The sequence below is a fragment of the Ictalurus furcatus genome, chromosome 9 (genome assembly GCF_023375685.1).
Source record: "Ictalurus furcatus strain D&B chromosome 9, Billie_1.0, whole genome shotgun sequence".
Taxonomy (NCBI): domain Eukaryota; kingdom Metazoa; phylum Chordata; class Actinopteri; order Siluriformes; family Ictaluridae; genus Ictalurus; species Ictalurus furcatus.
In genome coordinates, this window is record NC_071263.1 from 7,740,558 (window position 1) to 7,764,465 (window position 23,908).

At 39.1% G+C, this 23,908-nt stretch overlaps 1 protein-coding gene across 3 annotated transcripts in view; it reads right to left on the reverse strand.

Annotated features, from left to right (window-relative positions):
* sptbn5 (spectrin, beta, non-erythrocytic 5) overlaps positions 1-23,908 on the reverse strand; it is a 55,595-nt gene continuing 31,687 nt past the window's right edge. For 2 of the 3 annotated variants that reach the window (XM_053633388.1, XM_053633387.1), the window contains exons 42-71: positions 22,616-22,734; positions 22,363-22,477; positions 21,696-21,809; positions 21,391-21,512; positions 21,149-21,311; positions 20,767-20,955; positions 20,596-20,673; positions 20,238-20,410; positions 20,061-20,151; positions 19,730-19,876; positions 19,454-19,591; positions 18,372-18,628; positions 18,093-18,279; positions 15,772-15,984; positions 15,203-15,399; positions 12,899-13,103; positions 12,570-12,746; positions 11,240-11,395; positions 10,912-11,129; positions 10,636-10,825; positions 10,260-10,436; positions 10,017-10,124; positions 6,051-6,932; positions 5,909-5,974; positions 5,684-5,767; positions 5,335-5,426; positions 4,144-4,257; positions 3,932-4,029; positions 3,741-3,845; positions 1-867 (exon numbers count right to left, since the gene is read on the reverse strand). In XM_053633388.1, the coding sequence (XP_053489363.1) occupies positions 734-867; positions 3,741-3,845; positions 3,932-4,029; positions 4,144-4,257; positions 5,335-5,426; positions 5,684-5,767; positions 5,909-5,974; positions 6,051-6,932; positions 10,017-10,124; positions 10,260-10,436; positions 10,636-10,825; positions 10,912-11,129; positions 11,240-11,395; positions 12,570-12,746; positions 12,899-13,103; positions 15,203-15,399; positions 15,772-15,984; positions 18,093-18,279; positions 18,372-18,628; positions 19,454-19,591; positions 19,730-19,876; positions 20,061-20,151; positions 20,238-20,410; positions 20,596-20,673; positions 20,767-20,955; positions 21,149-21,311; positions 21,391-21,512; positions 21,696-21,809; positions 22,363-22,477; positions 22,616-22,734 (5,109 nt within the window). In that variant the 3' untranslated portion in view covers positions 1-733. Of the gene's footprint in view, positions 868-3,740; positions 3,846-3,931; positions 4,030-4,143; positions 4,258-5,334; positions 5,427-5,683; positions 5,768-5,908; positions 5,975-6,050; positions 6,933-7,660; positions 9,467-10,016; positions 10,125-10,259; positions 10,437-10,635; positions 10,826-10,911; positions 11,130-11,239; positions 11,396-12,569; positions 12,747-12,898; positions 13,104-15,202; positions 15,400-15,771; positions 15,985-18,092; positions 18,280-18,371; positions 18,629-19,453; positions 19,592-19,729; positions 19,877-20,060; positions 20,152-20,237; positions 20,411-20,595; positions 20,674-20,766; positions 20,956-21,148; positions 21,312-21,390; positions 21,513-21,695; positions 21,810-22,362; positions 22,478-22,615; positions 22,735-23,908 lie in introns of those variants that run through there. The other variant, XM_053633389.1, reaches the window with a different exon arrangement.

Sequence of the window (23,908 nt, forward strand, 5' to 3'; positions counted from 1 at the left end):
AATGGTGTATTTGTTAATCTCATCCAATAACAAAGCGCAACATGTTTTTGATATATGGCCAATGGTTTAACAAATATGTATGGCTATTGAGGAGCAATAAAAGTGAGTTTTGTCACGAAAGGGGTAGCTGCTGTTAACTAGTATAAATAGCGTACTCACTAGGAAAGGTGTTAAAAAGGTAATATATTCACAGTACTACATGCCTCCAAATCGTGGTCTTTATTTAGGCTTATGTGATTGTAGAGTGCATATGGAATGTGCACAATAATAAGGCTTTTGTTTTTAAGAGATTAACTGAAGATTAAAAAAAACAAAACAAAAAAAAAACAAATGAAAAAGTAAGGCTCAAGACTACATTACTCAATAAAATGAACATCAACAACTGGCTTCCATAGGTTTGTTCTTTCATTAACATTAAATGGGAAAAACACAGCACTGATTTCAGTGTACGCTAAGTAGTGTATAGTATAACAATGATGTGAAATCCATTTATGTGGAATTAAATTTGTAGTAAGCTTTAATTAATGATCAAGGTGCAGAATGTATCTAGAAATAAAATGACAGTAAAAGAAAATGCAAATAATTCAGACTAGTGTGATTCTTTATAGCTGTTAAGTTGTTCCCATTACATATCCTGTTACAAGACCTAGCAATCACTGAAACATCTCTACCTTGAGCCAGTGGGGAAAGAGGATTTTGATGGGCAAAGACGATTTCTACCAAGCAGTATAAATTATATTTTAAATAATTTTTTGAAGACATTCTTGTTTTTAGACTTTTCTTTGCCTCCGCTCTCCTGCTGGTTTTGTGGGGGAACAGGTGGGGAGAAGGAGGGGGGCTGGTTCTTCCTCAGACCTTTCAAAGTCACTGAAAGTAAACAAAGAAAACAGCACTCGTCAATACAACTTGAACTCTATTCCAGTTTCCTAGTTCAGATTTGTGTGTGACGTTTCATACAATGTTTTGCTGAGGAAGATTTTGAAAGACTCAGTTGATCCAAAGTATAGTGATGCTTCCAGTCTTTATTCAGCTGAAACATTATATACATTACACCACTACGATTCATCTCTCTCCATTAGTTATTTGTTGCTGCTTGCACCTTTGTTTTCACAATTATTTGTATAATCTGGCACACTAATGCAAGTTAGCCATTTTCCGACATGTAAGATTGCATTATTCACAGTTTTACTGACTGATGCTTGGGGAATAGAACCCCAGCATCTAGTACAACCTTTGTTGGTGTTCAGTTGTTTAGTTGTTGCTTTTTGTGTTTCTGTTCAGTTAAAATTTCAAAAATGTTGTCTTATGGAACCTAATAGCATTGTCACATATTTTGTACTTTGTCAAATTGACAAATTGAAGAAATACAACATGCATTAGAACTGTGTAAATGAATCCAATGAATGTACTTTTTAAAATAAAGGAAAATTCATTCAAAATGCTTTTTTTATTTGTATCTTTATTGATCAGAAGGCATTTTAGCCACAACAAGCCTACAACAAGCCTATATGTTGGCGTAGTGGACTTCAGGAGCGGGACCTGGGACATTTGGTACTTATAAACTCTATTTGTCTACAATTTATAATATGATATCTGATGATATAATGGGCAATCTTTTTTTCTTCTTAGTCTTTTTGCACAGTATAGGTTATTCCACATAATTCTTCTGATCTAAATACAGTATAAAATTTATTCAATTGATCTTTATGTACGCAACATAATATATAGGCCAACATATAGGCCAAATCAACCATTTGGTAAATTATTAACAAGAAAGAATGCCCTGGTCAGCTCATGGACACCAAAAAGCCCCAAAAACCATAGATAAAATCTGTGGTAGGTGAGAGAATTTTTTTCCCCTGGTACAGGAAAAACTGCTTCACAACAGTTGGCCAGATCAAGAACAATCTCCAGGATGCAAACACATCTGTGTCAAAGTCAACAATCACGAGAAGCCTTCACCATAGTAAATACAGAGGGTTTACCACAAGATATAAACCACTGGTAAGCCTCAAAAGCCCATGCATTCTAGAACAACATCTTATGGACAGATGGGACAAAGATCAGCTTGTACCCAAATGATGGGAGTAAGGAGAAGGGAAGGAACTGCTCATGATCTGAAGCATACCACTTCATCTCATGGCGTGGGCATGTATTGCTGCCAATGGAACTGGTTGCCTAGTATTTATTGTTGATGTGACTGCTGACAAAAGCAGAACAAATATACCTGCAAAACACCTGAGTGTATGTAGTCTATATTTGGTGACACTGACACTATCCTCTGTGCTGAGAATTATCCACCACCCACATAACATCTGGTCAGTGGTGGTACTATTATGGTCCACTAACTTGTGGGGTATCAACAGACAGGCCACCTAACATAAAATAACAATGGATTTAGGCACAAGATAGTTGTGTGTTATAACTGTTTACAGTATATTACTCAGTCCTTACAGGATTTTGCAGAGTTTTTTTGTGATTGTTGCGGCCAAATATGCTTGCTTTTGCTGTGGCTTTTTTAAAGAAATTTGCAATGCGACTTGCGGAGTTTTTTGTGCTTTTTTTTTTTGCAGAAAACTAATTGAATTAGTGAAATTAAACAGTTTTTCACAGTGATGTTTGTTGGTAAATGAGACCTTTTAGCTGTACTGATGTTGGATGCACATGAATCAAAGAGGGCTTTGGCTGAATGTGCCTTGTGATGACTTCACATTACACATCTTGGGCCAAATCTGGCGAAAATCTGCAGTAATTTTGGAAAACTGCAAGCTCCTCCGAATATTGTGGAGTTTGCTTGTTTTTGTATTCATTTCTGTGATCACAAAATTGTGAAATCCTGGACAGATATGGCAGGACGTTTGTGTACACCTGACCATACCACTCATGTGTGCTTTCTGAACATCCCTTTCCAGATTTCCTCCCCCCTTTGCTGTTATTATAACCTCCACTTTTCTGGGAAGGCTTTCCACTAGATTCTGGAGTGTGGCTATAGGGATTTGTGCCCATTCAGCCACAAGTGCATTAGTGAGGTGAGACACTGGTGAACAAGTTGTAAGTTGACCAGAGGCACAGCAGGCATTCCTATTCATCCCAAATGTTTTCAGTGGGGTTGAAGTCAGTGCTCTCTGCATAGCCAGTTGAGTTCTTCCACTACAACCATGGCAAACTATGTCTTGTGCACAGGGGCATTGTCATGCTGGAACATGTTTGGGCCACTTAGTTCCAGTGAAGGAAAATTGTAACGCTACAGCAAACAAAGACATCATATACAATTGTGTGCTTCCAATTTTATGGCAACAGGTTTGGGAAGACCATATGGGTGTGATGTTCAGGTCTCCACATGCTTTTGGCCATATAGTGTATATTCATGCATTCATCTTCAACGATCACCAGAACCATACACCCTGTATGATATGCCAGTCCATCACATGGCACCATGCACACACACACCACTCCTACATGCATGTTTTTTGGGAAGTAGGAAGAAACCAGAGGAGGGAACTTTTTTCATTAGGCACTGGCCACATTTAATTGGGTGCCGATACACTCCAGTTGACCAGTCTGGAAATTCTGATGTCACCGAGATAAGAAAAAAATAAGACTCAAAGAAAAACATTCAAATATGCACTTTTTGGGGGTCAATCAGAAGACAAGTCAAAGTCTTGGACTTGGACAATCCAAGTCTCAGTCACAGTAGGAGAAAGAAAGCTTGAATTTTGAAGATCCATTTTTGAGCCCACCTGAGTCTTTGCCCTCTCCTCCATCTGGGTATCGATGTTTGCTGTAGTACGTGTGTGGGGGCTTGGGGGGTGGTTCCCTTTCCTTCTCGAAACTCTCTGTGGAATCTGTAGTTGGTTCAGAACATCTGATTAGAACACACAGGCACAGATAAATGCTTATAAAGTCTTACAGGCTGCCTTGAGTTCCTCACTTTTTTCCAGCTCAACGTTGGAGAGTTGTGTATGAGGTTCATCCAATAATTTTGAGTCCTGCTGCTTTGCCATCTCTACCTTTTCTTCAGTTTTTATCCTGAAATAATACAAGAAAAAAACATATTTAATAGCAGTGGTAAAGAACTACATATATAGTACATACTGTATATTACCCATACTGAATTTGATACTTCCATATTTGTTTGGTTACCCAATATTCTCTGAGAAGCCTTTCTGACCGGTGCAATTCTGCAGCTCCTCCACCCACTTCTGCTGTTCCTCTTGAGAGGGTGCAGCAAACAGGTAATGACTGCCATCATTCAGTCTTTAACCAAAATGAACATAACAGTTATACTTTTTTTTTTGTCAGTTCAGCAATACACTATTAGTTTTCCCTTATTCCCAGTTATAATTGTTTTATGAGATAAAACTATGAATCTAAGAACATACTTGTGTGAGAGCAGTATCTCATCCTCAAAAAATCAGTTTTAGTTACTGAAATGTGATTTCAGAGTAAAAATGATCACGATCAGTCTGTGAGGTGACCAGCAGAGGTGGGAAGTAACAAAGTACAATTACTTTTTTTTTACTGTATTTGCATCTGTTTTAAAGTATCTCTACTCAAGTTTTTCTTTCACCTAACACCTTAGACTTTACTTACTACATTTCAAAAGAAAAAAAATCTCTTTTTTCTACTTGCTATGTTTTCAAAACCCACATCACTACACTAAAAGTCGCAAGGTGACTTGTTAGTACCTAAATGCCTAACAAATCTAAACATGAATGGATGTGACACACAAGAATAAGACTGTCATGTACCAGTCATGTACCAGTATATCTATTGCTACATAAACTTTGTATGTATTCAGGTACCTTTTGTATAATAGGTAGCAACTAGTTTGACAAAGATGAGTCCCGGTAATAGCATTAAACTAGTTTTTTAGATAATCAGAGTTATTATAGTTATTATAACACAGTAGGAATAAAGGTATAGTTACTTAGTCTTAGGTAATGTTTTTCATGCTCCTTAAATGTAAAGTCAGTGTGTGATTTGAGGCAGGTGTGTTTTTCTTTTATAAATCTTTCTTGTATTTCTTACAATTATTCTTTTAATTTACTTTTGTAAGAGTTAAATATACTTTTTTGTTTGTTTGTTTTTTGAGACAAGAAATTTGTACCAGTATTACTTCAACCTTTACCAGAGTATTTATTTAGATGAGTGATTGAACTTTTACTTGAATAAAGAATTTGAGTATTTTTTTTAACCACGTCTGATGACCAGTCTCATTTTCTGCTCAGAGAACACATTTCAAAACCTGAAACTCTCATCTGTACCTCAGTATCTGTCTGTCAGCTTATGTATACGATCTATCAGAACCCATTAGAAGAGTGGGTTACGCACATAAGTTTGAAGGTGTAGTCCTTTCTCCTGTAGTAGGGGTTATCTTTACAAATTGCTCCAGACATAGTGATAGGTGGCCATCGTGTGCAGTTCTGTAAAGCATATCAAAATTAGCTATATGATAACTAGCAAGATAAATAGACTACAATTGCAGGGGTATGGTGGCTAAAAAAGGAGGTTTGCTGGCTCATAGTTAGTTAATGAATGGCATTGTGTTTCCATGTTCGCTATCATGTATGTTCATATCGTATATCATGTAGGTCTAATAGAATTTTGTTGAGGGACAGCTAGGACTGACACTTTGTTTTTCATATATGCCCTGTATGTGTCTTTACTTGTGTATTCATACCTCTCCAGCAGCATTTCGGTCATTAAACAAATTCAGTGTCTCTTCTTCCAGTAGTGCATAGATGGTTTCCCAGTGATCCATACCCTGATCCAAATCAACACACAACCAATATTCAGTTAATAAAATCACCTGATATAACTGTCAGACTCTATATAGCAAAGTCCTTAAGATATCCAAATTGGTTTGTAAGCAAAATCTGCATTTTATATCAGCTGGACAGCTTACTTTAAATCCCCCTTGTTTCAGTTTAATATCCAGTGGTCCCTCCATCTTGACCAGGCCTGCTCCGACCTAAACAGCACAAATCAATTTTACAGAGAATACACATTACAAATAAACAAAGGTAGTGTAATTTAAGGAAGCATACCTTGTAATCTAGAGGGGATGATTCAGGAGGTTCCTCAGTTAAATTCTTAGCCTCCTCAGTGGATTTCCTCAGTGTGGGTGGTGAAGGTGGATGAGATTGTGGAGGTGAAGGTGGTTGAAAGGTGGAGAAAGATGGAGGAAGGTCCCTCACTGGTGAAGCATTATTGATTGCTGCAAGTTTTCTTGGACTGGCTATAGGAGGGTTAAGAGGTATGGATGTAGGAGGTTCCTTGATTTCTTCATTTGATTCAAGAAGTGTGGACTTAGGAGGTTCCTCTATCTCTCCATTTGATTCAAGAACTATGTATGTAGGAGGTTCCTCAATCTCTTCATTTGATTCAAGAAATATAGATTTAGGATGCTCATCAATCACTTCATTTGGACTTGACAGCCTCACTTCTCTCGGGGTGTCAACAGAGGAGGATTTGTGGGATAGATTTATGTTTCCTGAGATATTTACTTCATTTTCTAGCATGGATGAGTGGTCAGAATTTGTGCTGGGAAGTAGATGGGATTTGTAAACAAGGCTTGAATGGGATGTGTTTTGTGATTGAGAAGAGTCAGGGACAGAGTTGACAGAGGGAGTATTGGAGGTCATGGTATCACTACTGTTGCTGACGGTCCTCTTGAGCATAGATGCCACTCGAGGGACTGGAGAAGAACTGTCACCCTTGCCACTGCTGTTTCTCCTCAGCGGTGCTGAGGTCAGTTTTGTACCATCTTTCTTCCCGCTACTCTTTCTTCTTAGAATTTGTTTGGCTACAGAAGGCTGAGAAACTGAGACAGGGTGATCAGACGGGTTTCTCTTTAGGGAAGTCACTCGGAAAGGCTTCTTCTTGGAACCACTATCTTCTCCATAAGTCTCTTGCTGCCTCTGCTCTTTCTGAAAAATCAGACTTTGTTATAAATTTAATAGAATTTGTGAGAGAAATGAACTCTCAGTAATCTTTATTAAAAGTACTTGTGGTTGTAGACAATTTTCATCTTAGATACAACTAAACTGTAAAATTATTGTATAGTTTTATCTAGTGTACAAAGCAGCATGGAGATGCATGATGCACAGTACAAATAAAAAATATTGATAATTTAATAAAAAAGAAAGAAGTCGCAATATTCATGGCAAATCAAGTGCATATTAATGTGAAACTTCACAAAGAGCGTGAATAGATGGTGATACAGTTTAAATAAAGTTAATGAGTGTGAAACAATGATAGACCCTCTCAACACACAAAGAAAGGTGACTTATGGCAGCTGCAGTCAATATTAGTCTTAATGCTAATAGTGATTCATGCATGGATGCTACGTGCATACTGGTAACTATTTATTACCATTGCAAGACATGATTGCTGAACCCTGTATTAAAAAAAAATGTACAGAAACAGATCAGAAACAGGCAGAGTGCTTGCCTGCTCAGCTCTCTGGACCAGGACAAGTAAGCACTATGCTACTTAGTGCCTAATGTTACTCGATGCCTCTGTATAAACACAAGTGGCCTCACTACTGGTACAGGCTGATGGGGGTCTGCACATAAATCTGTGCTGCATGCAACCTGAATATAATAGAGATGTTGAATACAAGTGGGTTGTATTTCTAACATGGTGGAACAGTTGCTCCTGGTCTTTAATTATATAACTACCATAACGGCATGTGCAATGGGTACAGAAATACAACATACAATACTCCAAGCAATCAGAGACCTAGCCGAGGAGTGTGGAAGATCACTAGGTTTGATAACAGAGATTATAAGTTGGTTAGTTCAAATGGCTTTGCCGGAGCCTGGTAGAAACACTCTGGACTTGTTGGTAGTACCTGAACAAGTCTTTAGTATACTGACACGCTGGAAATCTCCAGCACGGGACTTCATGAAGTCAGAGCATGGCAGTGACCAATACCCTAGTGACATGCTCAAGAATGAATGAAATCCACTATTGCCGAAAGTGTGGTTATGCAGAATAAACAAGGGTCATGTTTGTGCCACCATGGAAACTCAGAACACTAAAATCATTTGATGCCAGATCAGGGCATGACCACATGTATAGGGCATCTTATATATGAAATACGCATATATAAGTTTCACCACCAACACCAGTCACAGTGTCTACCCCAAAATGGTGTGATACCCACTACTAGAGAAACAGGTACTGTAAAAGACATTACACATGTCAGATTGCCTGTGTAAATGTATGTTTAATAAATGTGTAAAAGAATAAGCAGATATTCTGCTACTTGCAAAGAGTAATGTTTTTATTAGTCTCACACAGCCTTATTTTCAGTGCTCAAGTGTTCTCCTTAAATCCATCCAACCACCCACAATAGGCTACCCACATATAATATTCTACAGCCAGACAGGGTTAAATAAATAAATAAATAAGCTTAAATGTCTTCTTTTTCAATCAGCTGTCTGTCTGAAGACAGATTAGCGATTGGGTAAAAGGTGATTGCATAAGTACACATGAATACAGCACAAGAAGCATCTTCTCCCATTACACAGGCTATGGCTATACCCTGGGTGGCACTAAAAAGAGTCTCACTGGACACAATACTGGTGAGACTAATTTTGCTTGTATATAATGTATTTTGATATTCCCATTTAACATTGTAAGCATAATTATAAGCTCTACCTCTTCTTACAGACTAGGCGGCAGCACCAGTGGTAGTAGTATACAGAGCATAAAGTTTATGAGTGGGAACCCACCTGATTCGAAGCATGCTTACTTAATAGAACAAAAAGTTAATCTAATCAGAAGGAAGCATTATGGCACATGCATCAAACACAAGGGCCCACAGCCTCGTTTCATTCATTCATTCACTCATTTCATTCAACCCACGTGAACTTGGAAAAAAAACGAATACCGAATTGGCCCATACAACACTACTGCTCACCATTTTCACACTATCCAGAATTCACTGCACATATGGAGAACAGCCTTCTGAAGGGTAGTTACCGTGAATCGCCATATATGTGCACCCCAGATTTCACCATAACTGGCTTGACTGTGGTCTGAATGTGGGTTAAAACCAACGCCTGTGTGCTGCACTTGATGTAAGTCACACTCATGTCTAACAATCATTCAGAAGCCCATTCTGTGTTGTACTGGCAGTGGCATAACCAAAAATGAATTTTGGAGGGATGAGGAAATATACAAAATAAAAATCACTATTGTTTTTCCCATCTGTAAAATTTAAGTTTTCAGTGTGACACACTCATGCATTTCAGGTGGATGCCAGACAGCAGTATGAGCGGTCATGACACAAATATTAATAATGTTGCCATGAAGTACTGTACAGTTATGACACAGTTATGAAAAGATTTAAATAACATGTTTTTAATAAGGGGAAAATTACACCGTGTATTATATCTCCTGACCTACCTTTCTTACAATGCAATGTGCTGATATTGTGGTCCAATTTGTGTCACTACAAAATAAATGCATTAAAATGAAATATTTTATTTGTGTCAATATCAACTAAAGCCTGTATTGGGATATGTCTCATATCTTGGCTTTAGTGTATACTCAAAACCATCTAGTATAGGACATTTCACCCTTAACTAAGGAATCATTCTTGGAACAGTAGCACAATGGATGCTAGGAGGTGTGCTGTTAGGCTACGAGTTTTGCATGTTCTTCCTGTGTCCATGTGGGCTCTCCCGGTTCTTCCCACATCCCAAAAAGTAGGTAATGGTATGTTGATTGGCTACTCTCAATTGGTGCTACATGTGAATGAGTATGTGGTGGTGTGTATGTATGGAGCTTTGCAATAGACCGGAGTCCTATCAAGGGTGTATTCCCACCTCACGCCCAGTTTTCCTAGGATAGCATCTGGATCTACAGCGACTCTGATCAAGATCAAGTGGAAAATGAAGATGAAAGAATGAACTGAGTGATTCTACACATCTTGACACAGCAAAATTTAAATCATAATGCAGCACATCTAATCAAGTTTTGTTGCTTTTTGGTCCTTTTACCTGAGTTTTCCTCTTATGTAAGGTGTTAAATCGGTCACTCTGAGCTTGTATCATTGCTTCCAGATCCTCCTGTTTTTTCATTAGCTCTAGAACATCTGAAACAGTGTCCTGAAAGACAAAGCAATCGAACAGCTTAATAATTAGATTTAACCTTTACATAATCAGCAACAAGATTGTCCAGCAATGTGATCCCTTACAAACAAAGGAATTTGTCTTGCGCAATGTCTGTATACACATCCTTACCCCATAGTCTTGGGCGGTGAGCACATTCTCATATGTGTTCAGCCAATGTTCAGCTTGCTCCAGCTCTCTCTGCAACTGCTGCAGCTCCAGTTCCTCCTGATACAGATCTCTTCTCTCAGCCCAGCCCTGCAGGACCTGGACTTCCAGATCCTGGAGCTCAGCTAGACGCTCCTCCAACTATATACATATTTTTTAAAGCAATAAAACAAATATACACATGCATGCATATAGATCAAAGGTCCAGTTAATTAGCTTTGTAACACTTTTCTGATGTGCTGTATTTTGTAAAACAGATGTTAATTGGGTTCTGGCCATTCTGCCTGAAGTATCAATGCAAAAGTGCTTTGTGTAATTTTTGTTATATTTTTAACCACACCTCTTCATTCATGAAGTTTCCTTCCTGTATTAGAAGTCTCCCTTCATTTTTCACCATTTCTGATTTGTCAAGTTGCTGCTCAATCTGGGTACGATACTCCTCATGCCGTTTGATGAGCTGTGCCAAGTCTTTGACCTCACCTCTGAGTCCCTCTCCTGTCACCAGAGACAGTGACTCCCTTAGCCATGCCCTGTGGAGGTGTCAAGAGTATTTGACAGGTCCAAAGTCATATTGTGCCGTGACCATTTAGAAAGAAATGAAAGAACAATGACTTACATGAGCTCCCTCCAGTCAGTAAGATATCTCTGGACAGCCACAACCTGTTGTAGTCTGTGTTTGCACTGGCTGGCTTTCTCCAGGAGGCTATCCCAGTTTTCCTCCACCTCCTGCATCCTCTCGGACAGACTTTCCCTCACCTGGGGACACCGTCTAACCAGAGCCCTACCCTCTTCTTTTCTGCGCCGCATATCCTCTTCTATTACCACCAGATCCCTCTAGAGAAAGGAAATTGCATTATGTGTCTACATCAAGATTTCACAGACGTAGAACCTGATACAGTGTTTTCAGTTTTTCGTAGGTGACAACACTAGTGGCTGGCCAGTACCTCAAGACCTTCATGCTGTCGAATAAGAGCTTGAACACTGAACAGGTCATTTCCCCTGTCCTCTGAGTCCAACGTAATTTCCTTCTCACTTATCCAGCTCTTCAGCTCGTCCAAGTCATGGTCAAACTGGTGAACCTCACGGGCTGATTGTAAATTCTGTAGTAAACAATTCATTTTAAGAACCAACCTTGTACATTTTAACAACAGGCCTTATTTATCAAGCTTGATATGAACAAAGTTTATTTGTAATATTCTCAAAATACTTGGCGATTACGGGGGGTGAGTGTCGTGACAGTGGCATGTTTCATGTGTACTGGCACAATAATCAGTGTCTTGAAGGTGGTGGGACCACTGCCTGGGTTAGGGACAGGTTGGAAAAGTTTGTGAAGACTGCAGCTAACTGCTCTGCGCATGCCCTGAGCACCTGGCCTGGGATGCCATCGCAGCCACTTGCTGTGCCTAATTCACATCTAATTCATATTTTCTGTAATTTCTCTTCATATTCTAGCTGTTATTTTGCTAAATAATATTTTTTATCTGTGTAGATGTGAGTCAAAATAATGTCCACTTCTGCTTCTGAGAAATTCTTTTCTTTTGCCGTTTTTTGTCCTCAATCTGTGCTTTCAGCTTCTGTGAGCTTTTCCTTTTATGGAGTTTTGTAGGCATCACTAAATGCAAATCAGCTGTGCCATGACTGTCATGTCATCACAAGCCAGCGACTCCATTTCCCAGAATACTCCACGAGCTACAAACATGTCCGAAGACAACTACACTTCCCATACACTCCCACGAACACAGTCACCCTCTCCAGAGTTCTACTTTAAGACACCTGTTCCCAATCACACTGACAATCTCATCACGCTACTTAAGAGACTCTCACACACACAGGTATTGTGAAGGATACGCTCAGTTGCCAAGCCTTGATATTGGATTTGTTTATTCTGGTTTTGACTTTGTTCATGACCTTGTCTCTTTGCCTTGCCTAGTTTGGACTGTTTGCCTGATTGACCCTTGCCTGCCTATGTACTTTGATTTCTGCCTGATCCCTTGGACTTGTTATTTTATTCATCTGCCATACCTGCACTTTCTTCTGTCTGTGCCTCCATTATGTGACAATGGCACATGTGTATGAAGAAAATAATGTTACCAAAACTTTTGGAAATCTTGTGGGAATTTTTTGTTGGGTGTTGCCTATAAAAACTTTTACACTTGACTTGTTTGCTAAATGAGGCCCATTGTTAGAAACTCATTGAAAATGAGAAAGGCTAAGCTTTATATGACCGACTTCGATGCAAATTTCTGACTTTTCACAAATGCATTATATAGTTACCTCCGCTCGAGTTTTCATAGACTTTTGTAACTCCTCCCATAAATTTAGTAGCGCCTTCTCTCTCTGCTGGGCTTCTGACGATTTCACTTGCTCTTTCAGCTTTCGAACTGTAGTCAGTTTGTTCTGACCCAGAGTGTTGACTTCACCTGTGAAATCCTCAAACTTTTTCTGCAGGGTCTGGCAAAAATAAATAATTTCAGAAAATCATTACTCAGCAGGTTTTAGTTCTGAGACACTTACGAGTTTGGCCAAGTATGGTCTTTATAAACTCGATCCATTGGTGACCACTGTCATGATATTTTATAAATTATAATCAGATGCAAAAGTACCTCAACATCTTCAAGATCTTGGCCAAAATCATCGGACTCTGCGAGGGTCTTGCGAGAGATGAGCCAGCTTTTGAGGTCTCTGCTCTCTCTCTCAAACACATAGAGATTGTACTGTTCTTCCAGTGCTGCACGATAGTCTGAAGACAGCTGCAGCAGAGTTTCATACTGCTTTTCCATGTTTATGACACTCTTGCTCACCAAATGGCTGCAATTAAACATATTTAGTGTTTTAAATGTGAATTCACTCAGTTCAGGTTACTGCTATCAGGGGGATATACAACGGAGGGTATTTGGTGTTGCAGCTGTGAGATTTAACAAATGTGTTATGTTGTGTGAAACCATTTAAAGGTGATATTTAACCTTTCTTTCTTTTTTAGTCTTTGCTGTGCAATGAAATACAGCTCCAAACAATGCTCTCCAGTAGGGGAAATAAGTATTGAATGCATCAACATTTTTTTCAGTAAATATATTTCCAATGAGGTTGGTTATTCACATTTTCACCAGACATCATTATTAGCAAATAATTAATTAATAAAGAATTCACAATATTAAAGTCCATAAATAAAGTTGTGTGTAATAAAGTGGAATGACACAGGAAAAAAGTATTGAACACTCTAAGAAAAAGCAGTTCTCCAAAGCAAGGTAAGGCAAGGAACCAGCCGAAGTCCGTGAGTAATTATACCCCCTATCTGTGCAGAATAATATCAGCTGGGTTAGTAAATTGATGGTCTATAAAAAGGTTTTTCTTAACCAAGGTGTAACACAAGAAACATTTCATGATGGGTAAAAGCAAAGATCTCTCCCAAGACCTTTGGAACCTTATTGTTGCAAAACATTGATGTAATTGAATACAGACATTTAAAAATTTCTGAATCCTCTAGTAAGCACCACTGGGGCCATTATCCGCAAGTGGAAGCAACATCACTCCGTCATCAACCGGCCATGCACAGGAGCTCCTCACAAGATTTCTGACCAGGCAGTCAGAAGAATAGTCAGAAGAGTAGCCCAAGAGCCAAGGACCACCCAGAAAGAGCTCCAGGAACACTTGGATGCAGCAGATGCCATCATCACAGAGAAAACAATAGGCAATGCACTCCACTGCCATGGCCTCTATGCACGCTCACCCCGCAAGACCCCATTAATAATGGTCTGCACTTATATAGCGCTTTTTTAACCTTAGTGGTTCCAAAGCGCTTTACACAGTGTCTCATTCACCCATTCACACACACACACTCACACTCACACACCAATGGTAGCAGAGCTGCCATCCAAGGTGCTAACTTGCCATCGGGAGCAACTTGGGGTTCAGTGTCTTGCCCAAGGACACTTCGGCATGCGGAGTCATGTGGGCCGGGAATCAAACCACCAACCCTACGATTAGTGGACAACCGGCTATACCACCTGAGCCACAGCCGCCCCTTTAATAAAGAAAAGACATGTCGACGCTCGTTTAAAGTTTGCTACAACGCATTTGTACAAGCCTATACAATACCGGGAGATTGTAGTATAATCAGACGAGAGCAAAATTTTACTTTCTGGCTGTCATACTACAAGAGAAGTTTTTAGGTGGAAGCGTCATGGCGTGGGGCTGTTTTTCATCGCATGGTAATCGGCAGACTTCATATAATTGAAGGAATGATGAATGGAGCCCTTTACTGGAAGATTCTTGAGAAGAATCTGTTGCCATCCAGCAGGATGATGAAGATGAGACATGGGTGGACCTTCCAGCAGGACAACGATCCAAATCATACAGCAAAGGAAACTCTCAATTGGTTTCAGAGGAAAAAAAATCAAGGTGTTAGAATGGCCCAGTCGATCACCTGACTTGAATCCAATTGAACAAGTTATAAAGACAATATGTTTAGAAGAATGGGCCAAAATCACACCTGGATACTGCGGCCCATTAATGTCTTCATACAGCAAGTGTCTTGATGCTGTCATTACATACAAAGGCTTCTCCACTTTATTATGAAATAAATTTCAGTTCGCGTCTTCAATACTTTTTTTCTTTGTCATTCTGCTTTATTACACATACATTTATTTATGGACTTTAATGTTTGGATTCCTTTATATGTGTGGATTTCTTGAGTTAATACTAAAATCTGGTGAATAGCCTCACTGGAACTATATTTACTGAAAATTTTTTTTAAGCATTCAATACTTATTTCCCTCACTGTATGTTCAGTGCTGTGGTGTTTGTTGATATATCTTGAAAATAACATGGCAATCAGTTTAACCTAATTGATGCATACCCGCACACCGAGATTTATTAAGACTGCTCTAAATTTGCTTTAATGTCTGTACCTGTTGGGGTGGCCACATTTCTCCATTTCAGCTCCATTCTCCTGCAGGGACTTGACTTTGTCATGGTGGTTGACTAACTCCAGGTCCACTGCATCTAACTTCCTGAGGAGTGCCTCTGTGGACTCCTCACTTTTCCCATAGTCTCTGGACTCTAGCACTGGCTTCAACTCCTCCATCCACAGCTCAATCTCAGAGACCTGTAGAAAAACACAAGGTGTCTAAGACAACCTTACATAAACCTTTTAAAAAAGTCTATTCATATCTAAAGGAATTCCCTAGCAATGATTTTGTAATTGTTCAACTTAGCAATCCACCATTACATTTTAAGACTTGGCAATGCAAAGTGGCATTGGTGAAATGGTCATTATTCATCACTAATTATTATAGTATTATGGATTATCATTTTGCAAATGAAATCATATATTCTTTCTTTCCTATTATTATGCTAGGTCCTTTTGTTAGTTCTTCTTTAAACGAATAGTTATATCCAAACAAATACATTATGGTTGCCAGAGTCTGAGTAAATCTTACTGTATTACTAATAAAAACTGGACAAATTCATCTCACACCTCTGAGAGGAAGGTCTGGATTTTCAGGGCTTCTTTCAGCAAGCGGCCTTTATTCTCAGATTCTTTCCTCAAATTGTCAAAGAGCTCCTTTAGTTCAGCCACTCTTGCACCGATCTCTTGTGAGGCAAAGTGCTTCCCTCTTACCAAGTTCTGTCCTGCCTCAAGTACTGCCTGCACCAGAGGGGTACGACCTGCGATTTCCTGCATCATCACCTGAAGAGTACAGCATTCCACACTAGTAAATACACGTGTGTTTTATATCACAGTGTCTTCTGTTTGAAACAGGCACACCGAAGACAGCCATATGCACTGATGCAAGTTTATACAAGATATTTTTAGAGCATTTTAAACATTATGTGAATTAGTTTTCATTAATTGCACTTTTGAATTATTAGGGATATACAGTGCCCTCTGCTAAAATTGACACCCTTGGTAAATATGAGCAAAGAAGGTTGTGAAAAATTGTCTTTATTGTTTTTGTTAAAAAAAATTCACAAAAATATTCTGCTCTCGTGGATATCAAACAACTGCAAACACAACAAAGGTTTATCAAAAAATATCTTTGTTAAATATAGGTGTGTAGCAATTATTGGCACTCCTATGAATGCATATGAGAAAAATATATTTGAAGTATATTTCCATTGATATTTAAAATTTTTTTAGTATACCTGGGTGACTAGGAACAGGAAACTGTTCAACCATGACTTCCTGTTTCACAGGGGTATAAATATGAGGTAACACACAGGCCAAATTCCCTTAGTTATTCATAAGAATGGTTTAGACCAAGGAATATAGCTGTGATGTGCAGCAAAAGTTTGTTGAAGTTCACAAAATGGGAAGTGGCTGTAAGAAAATAGCACAAGCATTGAAAATGTCAATTTCCACTATCAGGGCAATAATTAAGAAGTGTTTTTATTCATCACCACAAGTTGTTTGGAAGGTTTTCAAGAAATAAGCTTCTACTCTCATCCAAAAACAAACTCAAGCGTCTTCAGTTTGCCAGACACTACTGCAACTTCAAATGGGATCAGCTTCTATGGTCAGATGAAACCAAAATATTTTTGGCAATAAACACCAGAGGTGGTTTTGGCACACACAGAGAGCTAGCCATATGGAAAAGTACCTCATGCCCATGGTTAAATATGGTGGGGACTCTTCAATGTTTTGGGGCTGTTTTTCTGCCAGAGGACCTGAACATTTTGTTAGGATACGTGGCATCATGGACTATCAAACATCAACAGATATTAAATGAAACCTGAATGCCTCTGCCAGAAAGCTAAAAAATGGGCTGTGATTGGATCTTCCAGCAGGACAATGATCCAAAACATACATCAAACTCAACGCAAAAATGGTTTACTGACCATAAAATCAAGGACCTGCCATAGCCATCCCAGTTCCCTGACTTGAAACCCATAGAAAACCTGTGGGGTGAACTGAAGAGGAGAGTCCACCAGCATGGACCTCAAAATTTGAAGGAGCTGGAGAGATTCTGTATGGAGGAATGGTCTCAGATCCCTTGCCATTTATTCTCCAACCTCATCAGGCATTATAGGAGAAGACTCAGAGCTGTTATCTTGGCAAAGGGAGGTAGCACAAAGTATTGAATAAAAGGGTGCCAATAATTGTTGCACACCTATATTTAATAAAGATATTTTTTGATAAACCTGTGTTTTGTTTGCAATTGTTTGACATCCATGAGAGCAGATTATTTTTGTGATTTTTTTAACAAAAGGTCAAAAAGTTAAACAATAAAGACAATTTTATTATTATTATTATAGTTATTAGATTGGATCAGTTTTGAAATATTTTCAATCCAGTCCAATTTTCAATCCAATAGACACACACCTGGAATGCTCCAGAACACCAAACTGCCAAAAGTTCTGTTTTTTATAGCAGTAGTCATACTTCATGATATATAACTAATCTTGTGCATTTCATTAGTAACACCTGGCTGCTAATTACTTGTGTCATGGCTGTGGAAGTAGGAACGGTGTACTTCATTTTTCCCATCAGGTTTCTGAATGTTGGTTTACATTTTGGAAAAAGATGACTACATATAGAAATCTGTGTTTTTTTGTGGTCACCTGAGGTTAACTGTTTGTTTATAGATGTTGGTGAGGACCACAAAATTGTTATTTAGGCCCTGATCAATAAAAACACAGAAGTGAAGAAGGGTGTACTTTCTTTTTCCCATGAAAGTATGTCTAAGGGATCTATTAATAATGAATTTCTTGTGATGAAAATTTGAGTTTCATATATGTTGAATATATCTAAAACCTTTACCACAATAACTGTGAGCTGTAACACAGTTAAACACTGACCTGGTACTTTTTGACCACTGCTTGTGTGCTTTCGAGCGAAGTACCGTAGTCCTTTGAAGCTGTTGCCTGTAACTTGTCCTGAATCCATACCATTTCATCTTCGATGTCCCGGTAGAACTGGAACAGTATCTGCCATGATTCCAGAGTATCTCTACGAGACTGGAGTGGCTCAGCCAGACCATTATACCTGAGGAAAAAAGGTAGAAGCAAGCAATTTATATTTCTGTGTTGTTCTTTATATTTCAATTTTCACTATCAGCAGACCTAACCATAAGGTACCTGTTGGCCATATGCCAAACTTGTTGCTGAATCTCCCTAGCCTGAAAATTGCCTTGATAGCTGAGATTTTTGGCTGTGTCCACCAGATTCTGGACTTTTTCCCGATGTCCATCCACCACGTCCTCCAAGCCTTGTAGATCCTTTAGTAGTCTGCTGACTGAGGCCAGGTCCTCCCCACAGTCTGTCTGACTCAGCTCAGCTTCAACTGAATCTAGCCGTTCTTCAACATCATCCAAGGAGCGTAGGAACTGCAGTGCCTGCAGGATAAGGAATGAGGCAGAGAAGTGATAGTGATAGTGATACACTGTATGTTACGTACACTATATGCCCAAAAGTATGTGGACACATGACCTTCAAACCATATGTGTGCAATCCCCTAGGGAAACTATTGCCACAAAGTTGGAATAGTTAAAATTTCCCTTCACTGGACGCAGAGTCTTAGCACAATCATGTTCCACTGCATGACAGTGCTCCTGTGTACAAAGTGAGGTCCATGAACACTCTAGTTGCCTGCACAGAGCCCTGACCTCAACCCCACTGAGCACCTTTGGGATGAACTGGAACACTGACTGTGCCCCAGGCCTACTCATCCGACATCAGTGCCTGACCACTACTGCTCTGGTGGCTGCCATAGCCATGTTCCAAAATCTATCGGAATGGGGGGTTCAAAAGGCACATATGGCTGTCATGGTCAGGTATCCACAAACTTTTCGCCATATATTGTATGTATAGCATTACATTTTAAACTAATGAGGGGCCTCGAACCTTAAGTATCCCTTTATAATAAAACAAAGAACAAGAAATATTTTGTAGTAATATTCAGGCTTATATGACTAACCTTCATTTATTTGGCACATGCAGCACTTATATACCCAATTTGCATTTTAGACTGCCCCATTACTCCCTGTATGATGCTCTTAAGAATTCATTTATGTGAGGAAATAATATTCAATTCATATCTGTAGTACATAATTCCTTTTGAGTAGCAGATAGTTGAAATGCTGCAGCCATCCATCTTTTTTTCCTGATAAGGACACAGGCTACCACAATGTAAACTAATCTACGCAATTCTTGTTATATACCTGATATGCTTCCTGTAAACGTGATTTCTTCTCCTTGCTGTTGATTAAGAGCTGCTCCCAGCCTTCACTGAGATCAGTTATTCTGGGTTTTATTTTGTCCTTGGCTGGATGACCAGCAGCTAGCATCTTCTCACCTTCCTGGAATTTAAACATAATCTCCATGATATTCTTGATATTCATGATACTGATTCTGAGGGTATTTTAGTATTCTGCAGTTTGCTTTACAGTTTTAAGTTAAAAAAATAATAATAATCTAATGTTCTGATTTGCTTTTACCTTCGTTAGGGCTTCTATACAGTTGCGGTTGGCGAGGATCTCAGCCTCAAAGCTCTGGTGTTTCAGTATCTTGGCCTGCAAATTAATGGGCTCTCTCCAGCTCTCATCCTGGGCCACTGATTTCTTCTCGTTCAACCATGAGCACACCTTAATGATAGAAGAAGAGTTAGGATATATGCACATTAATAAGAATAAGAAGGACTTCAAAGGATTTCAAGCGAAAAATGTATTAGATAATAATTATGCATTAAATACAGAAATACGGAAAAGGAAAGTAATTATGATGGCTTCAAGCAGGGAAAACACTTGTTTCTTTTTTGCATTGGCATACCTCATAACTATCTTCTAAAAATTTTTGTAGCTGGACTGATTCCTCCAAATCCTTTTGCCGGGCTTTACTCATCTCCAACAATCTCTCTTTTCTGGAAAAAAAAAAAAAAAACCTTATGGCCATACTGAACCATTAATTTAGAAGTGTTTTTATATAGAAAAAAGGGTTACAGCTCACCTCAGCTGAATTGCTTTGTTCTTCTTTGTGATGTTGTCTGAGTCATAATGTTTTCTCTGTGTCAGCTGTTGAGCATATCTCTCCACCTCTTCAACCTGTTGTAGCTGAGCTTCTAGAGAGTTCTCAAACAAAGCATGCTTCCTCTGCAGAGCCTCCACTTCTGACAAGGAGCTCTACAATGATGAGTGTATAAAAACTAACAATGAATAGTTTTCTGAATCCTAGAAAGTAGTGTCTTCAATTAGTTTCAATGTTCACATCGGACTAGTTGCAAATTCGCAAATTTCGCTTTTCAAATACAATTTGAAAAGTATAAGCGCTATAATATTTTTTTTAATCACGCTAATAGGTCACTTACCCCAACATCTTCATTGGCCAGAAAAGCTTCTATGTTGCTCAACAAGCTCTCACTTTGCTCCAAATTATCAAGGAATACCTACACCCAATCAATCAACATATCATGTTGATTACTTTACCGGTATAAGCATATGGCATTAGCAAATGTACTGCAATGCATTGTTTATAATACCTGAAGCTCCAGAGCTTGGTCCAATGTTGTCTTCCTTTCTTCCCATGCTTGAATGAGCCTTACTTTAGCATCTTGGAGTTTGCTTAGGGCTTTTTTGATCTCTGCGATTTCACTATGGCCAGACGTCACTAGGTTCTGTCCAAAATTCTTCACTGAATCAATGCGGTCACCACGTGCATCTATCTCTGCCTTCAGTCATAAAAGCAATTTTTCATATGAATAAAAATCTGCTTTCAGTTTGTAGGATTTCTGCTTATCACTTTCTACCATGTCTATCAATGTATGTAATAGATCATTGGTGTGTTCAAAACAAAAAAATTTTTTTTAACTTATAAATATATTCCTCATCATTCAGTGTATAATTAAGTTTGGGAGCCTTTACTTTCCAATCCTGGTGCTCCACTATAAGACTTTCTGCTTCAGCTTTACTCTTTGGCAAGCCCTTCTTTCCCATTTCTACAGTCTGCTTCAGTGTCCAGTCCAGCAACAGACGCTGGTTAGCTTTAAACAGCTGGAGCTGGTGTGCCTCCTGCAAACGTTCTTTCCTATAATGACATTAAAATGAACCCAATGCATTTTGTTACACTAAAGCAGTGTCCTAAATGGTATAATGTCTCAGCTCACCTTAGTTTCATTTCCTTGTCCAGTTTCATCAGAGTGCTGTTTATTTCTTGCTGCTTCTTACTTAGTTTGTCAGAAAGGTCACGATGAGTCCTTAATTGACCTTTGGTCTCTTTCTCCAGGAGCTGATTTAATTTTTTTTTTTTTTTTAAAAAGACCAAGAAACATATTCTTGGTGAAATGAATAACTGGGGTGCAATGCAAGTATAATAATAAGACAGAGTGTCTTCATGTCTTGTAAAACAGAGCAATACGATTGATAAGACATCGATCATCTTGCGTGTACTAAAGCTCTAAGGAATACTCACAGTGCTTCTGTCTTGGATAACTCGAACCTCTCGTTCCATCTCTTCATGCCTGCGTATAAGGTTCTCTACACTCTCTACATCCTCTCCATAGCCCTGACCTTGCAGTAACAGCATCTGCAGGCCCACAGAAAGGAACGTAAATGCTAGGATTTGTTTTGTACAAGACGAAGGATGGTGTTTGATAGGTGCATGTGTCTTATCAGCTTTATCTATTCTATGGCAAGTTGTAGTTGGTTTAGAAAAGGTATTTTGTTCACTGACGGATTTTGAAAATTGCATGCACAGGAATCACTACGATATCACTTGGGGGGGTGGGCGGTTAGGGTGGTGAGTGTCCTGTTTGCAATACTTCTCAAGTTTCATCATTGTTGACATGATTGTCATTAAAATATATATTTTTTTTAAATAAATGTTTAACCTCATGTCATTGGTGAATATGTTAATATATGGAATATGGTATATGGAATTGAATATGGTGAAGGATGGCAAATAAGAGGTGTGCAGGAGAGTAGAGGTGCATTCTATAAATACAGACTTTGCTTTGTTCGACACTATGACAGAAATGTCAGTGGCACTGGAATATGGTCCAAAGATAATTGACAAAATCATGGTAATGATCTAACGAAAATAATCTTGACCAAAAAAAAAAGAAAAAAGAAAACCTTACCTTTTCACTTGCCCTGTCTCTGACCTCCTCAAGATCACGGATCAGCGAGTGGACCTCCAATGCTTCTTTTAACTTCCTCTTATAGCTGCTCAGGTTTCCGTGGAAATTACTCCATCTGTCATGTGCACGAGCAGTGAGCACAGCACAAATGTGGGTATGCTAATGAATATTTGCTTGGACTTGTAAAAGCTTCTAATGTTGAATGGAAGTTAGAGGGAACTAGTTAATATTATGAAAATGCATGCTAACTGACCTCTCATTAAGTTGCTGTCTGCGCTTCTTCACAGTGACCATCTCATCACAATTCTGTCTCTCAAGTCGAGCTGCCAGGTTGTTGATGGTCTTGATGTGAGCATCATCAACAGTCACATCCTGGCAAAGAGTGATTAACTTTATAATGAACCGTTTTATTAGCTTCAGCTCAACAAATATGGAAAAATGTCAATTAGAAGCCCATAGAGACACTTCCAAATGACCAATTACAACGCTCAAGAGCTCCTCCTATTACTACTACTGCTACTACTAACACCCGGCGAGTGTGTGTGGCAGGGACTATTCTGATGCTAGCACTACTAATATTAGCATCTCGGTTGATTACTGTACAGTGGCCCTGACTTCTGTAGTGATGAAGTGCTTTGAGATATTTATGAAAGACCTCATCTGCACATCTCTGTTCAGCACGATAGGCCCACTCCAGTTCGTTTACGGATTAAATAGATCCACAGACAATGGCATCTCCCATGTCCCACACACCACCCTATCTCATCTCGACATGGGCAAGGGGAACTATGTGAGACTGCTGTTCACTGATTAGTTCAGCCTTTAACACTATAGTCCGCCTCAGGCTGTTTGGTATGCTCAGGGTGCTGGGCCTGTACTCATCACTCTGCCGCTGTCTTCTGGACTTTTTAACTGCTCAGCTGCAGGTGGTGAAAGTTGACAGCTTCACAATGGTGCCTGGCCAGCAAACTGTTCCAAAACATCAACAAAACCTAGAAACTGCTTGCAGACCCCGGTGGAGAGAATGAGCAGTAACTCAGCGAGAACCAGTCAGGGACTTTGCACACTTCAACTACATTACGGAAGGTGAGACAGTGCCTTCAACGTTTACATCAGCTGAGGAACGTTTACATCAGACAACAGACTGTACTGATCACTGCGGTCTGGAAAGAGTCTCCACAATCACATGGCCAGGGCTGAGAGACTAAGGAGGAGCTTCTTTCCCCAAACCATCAGAACCCTAATCTCCTGACCACAAACTCCCTTCAGCTCCTCTGCTCTTGTTTTGTCTGTACTCTCCCTTACTCCTATACTCTTTGGAATAGCTGCATCTCATTTCACTGCACTTTTGTACCTGCTACAAATGTGATGAATAAATCTTAAATTTTACTGCAACTACTACTACTACTACTACTACTACTACTACTACTACCACTAATAATAATAATAATAATTTACGTCTCTGGATAAAAAAAAAATGTTGCACTGTGTTTTGGTTACTCCCTCCTCTTCTCCTAATACCAGCACTAATATAATATAATATAAT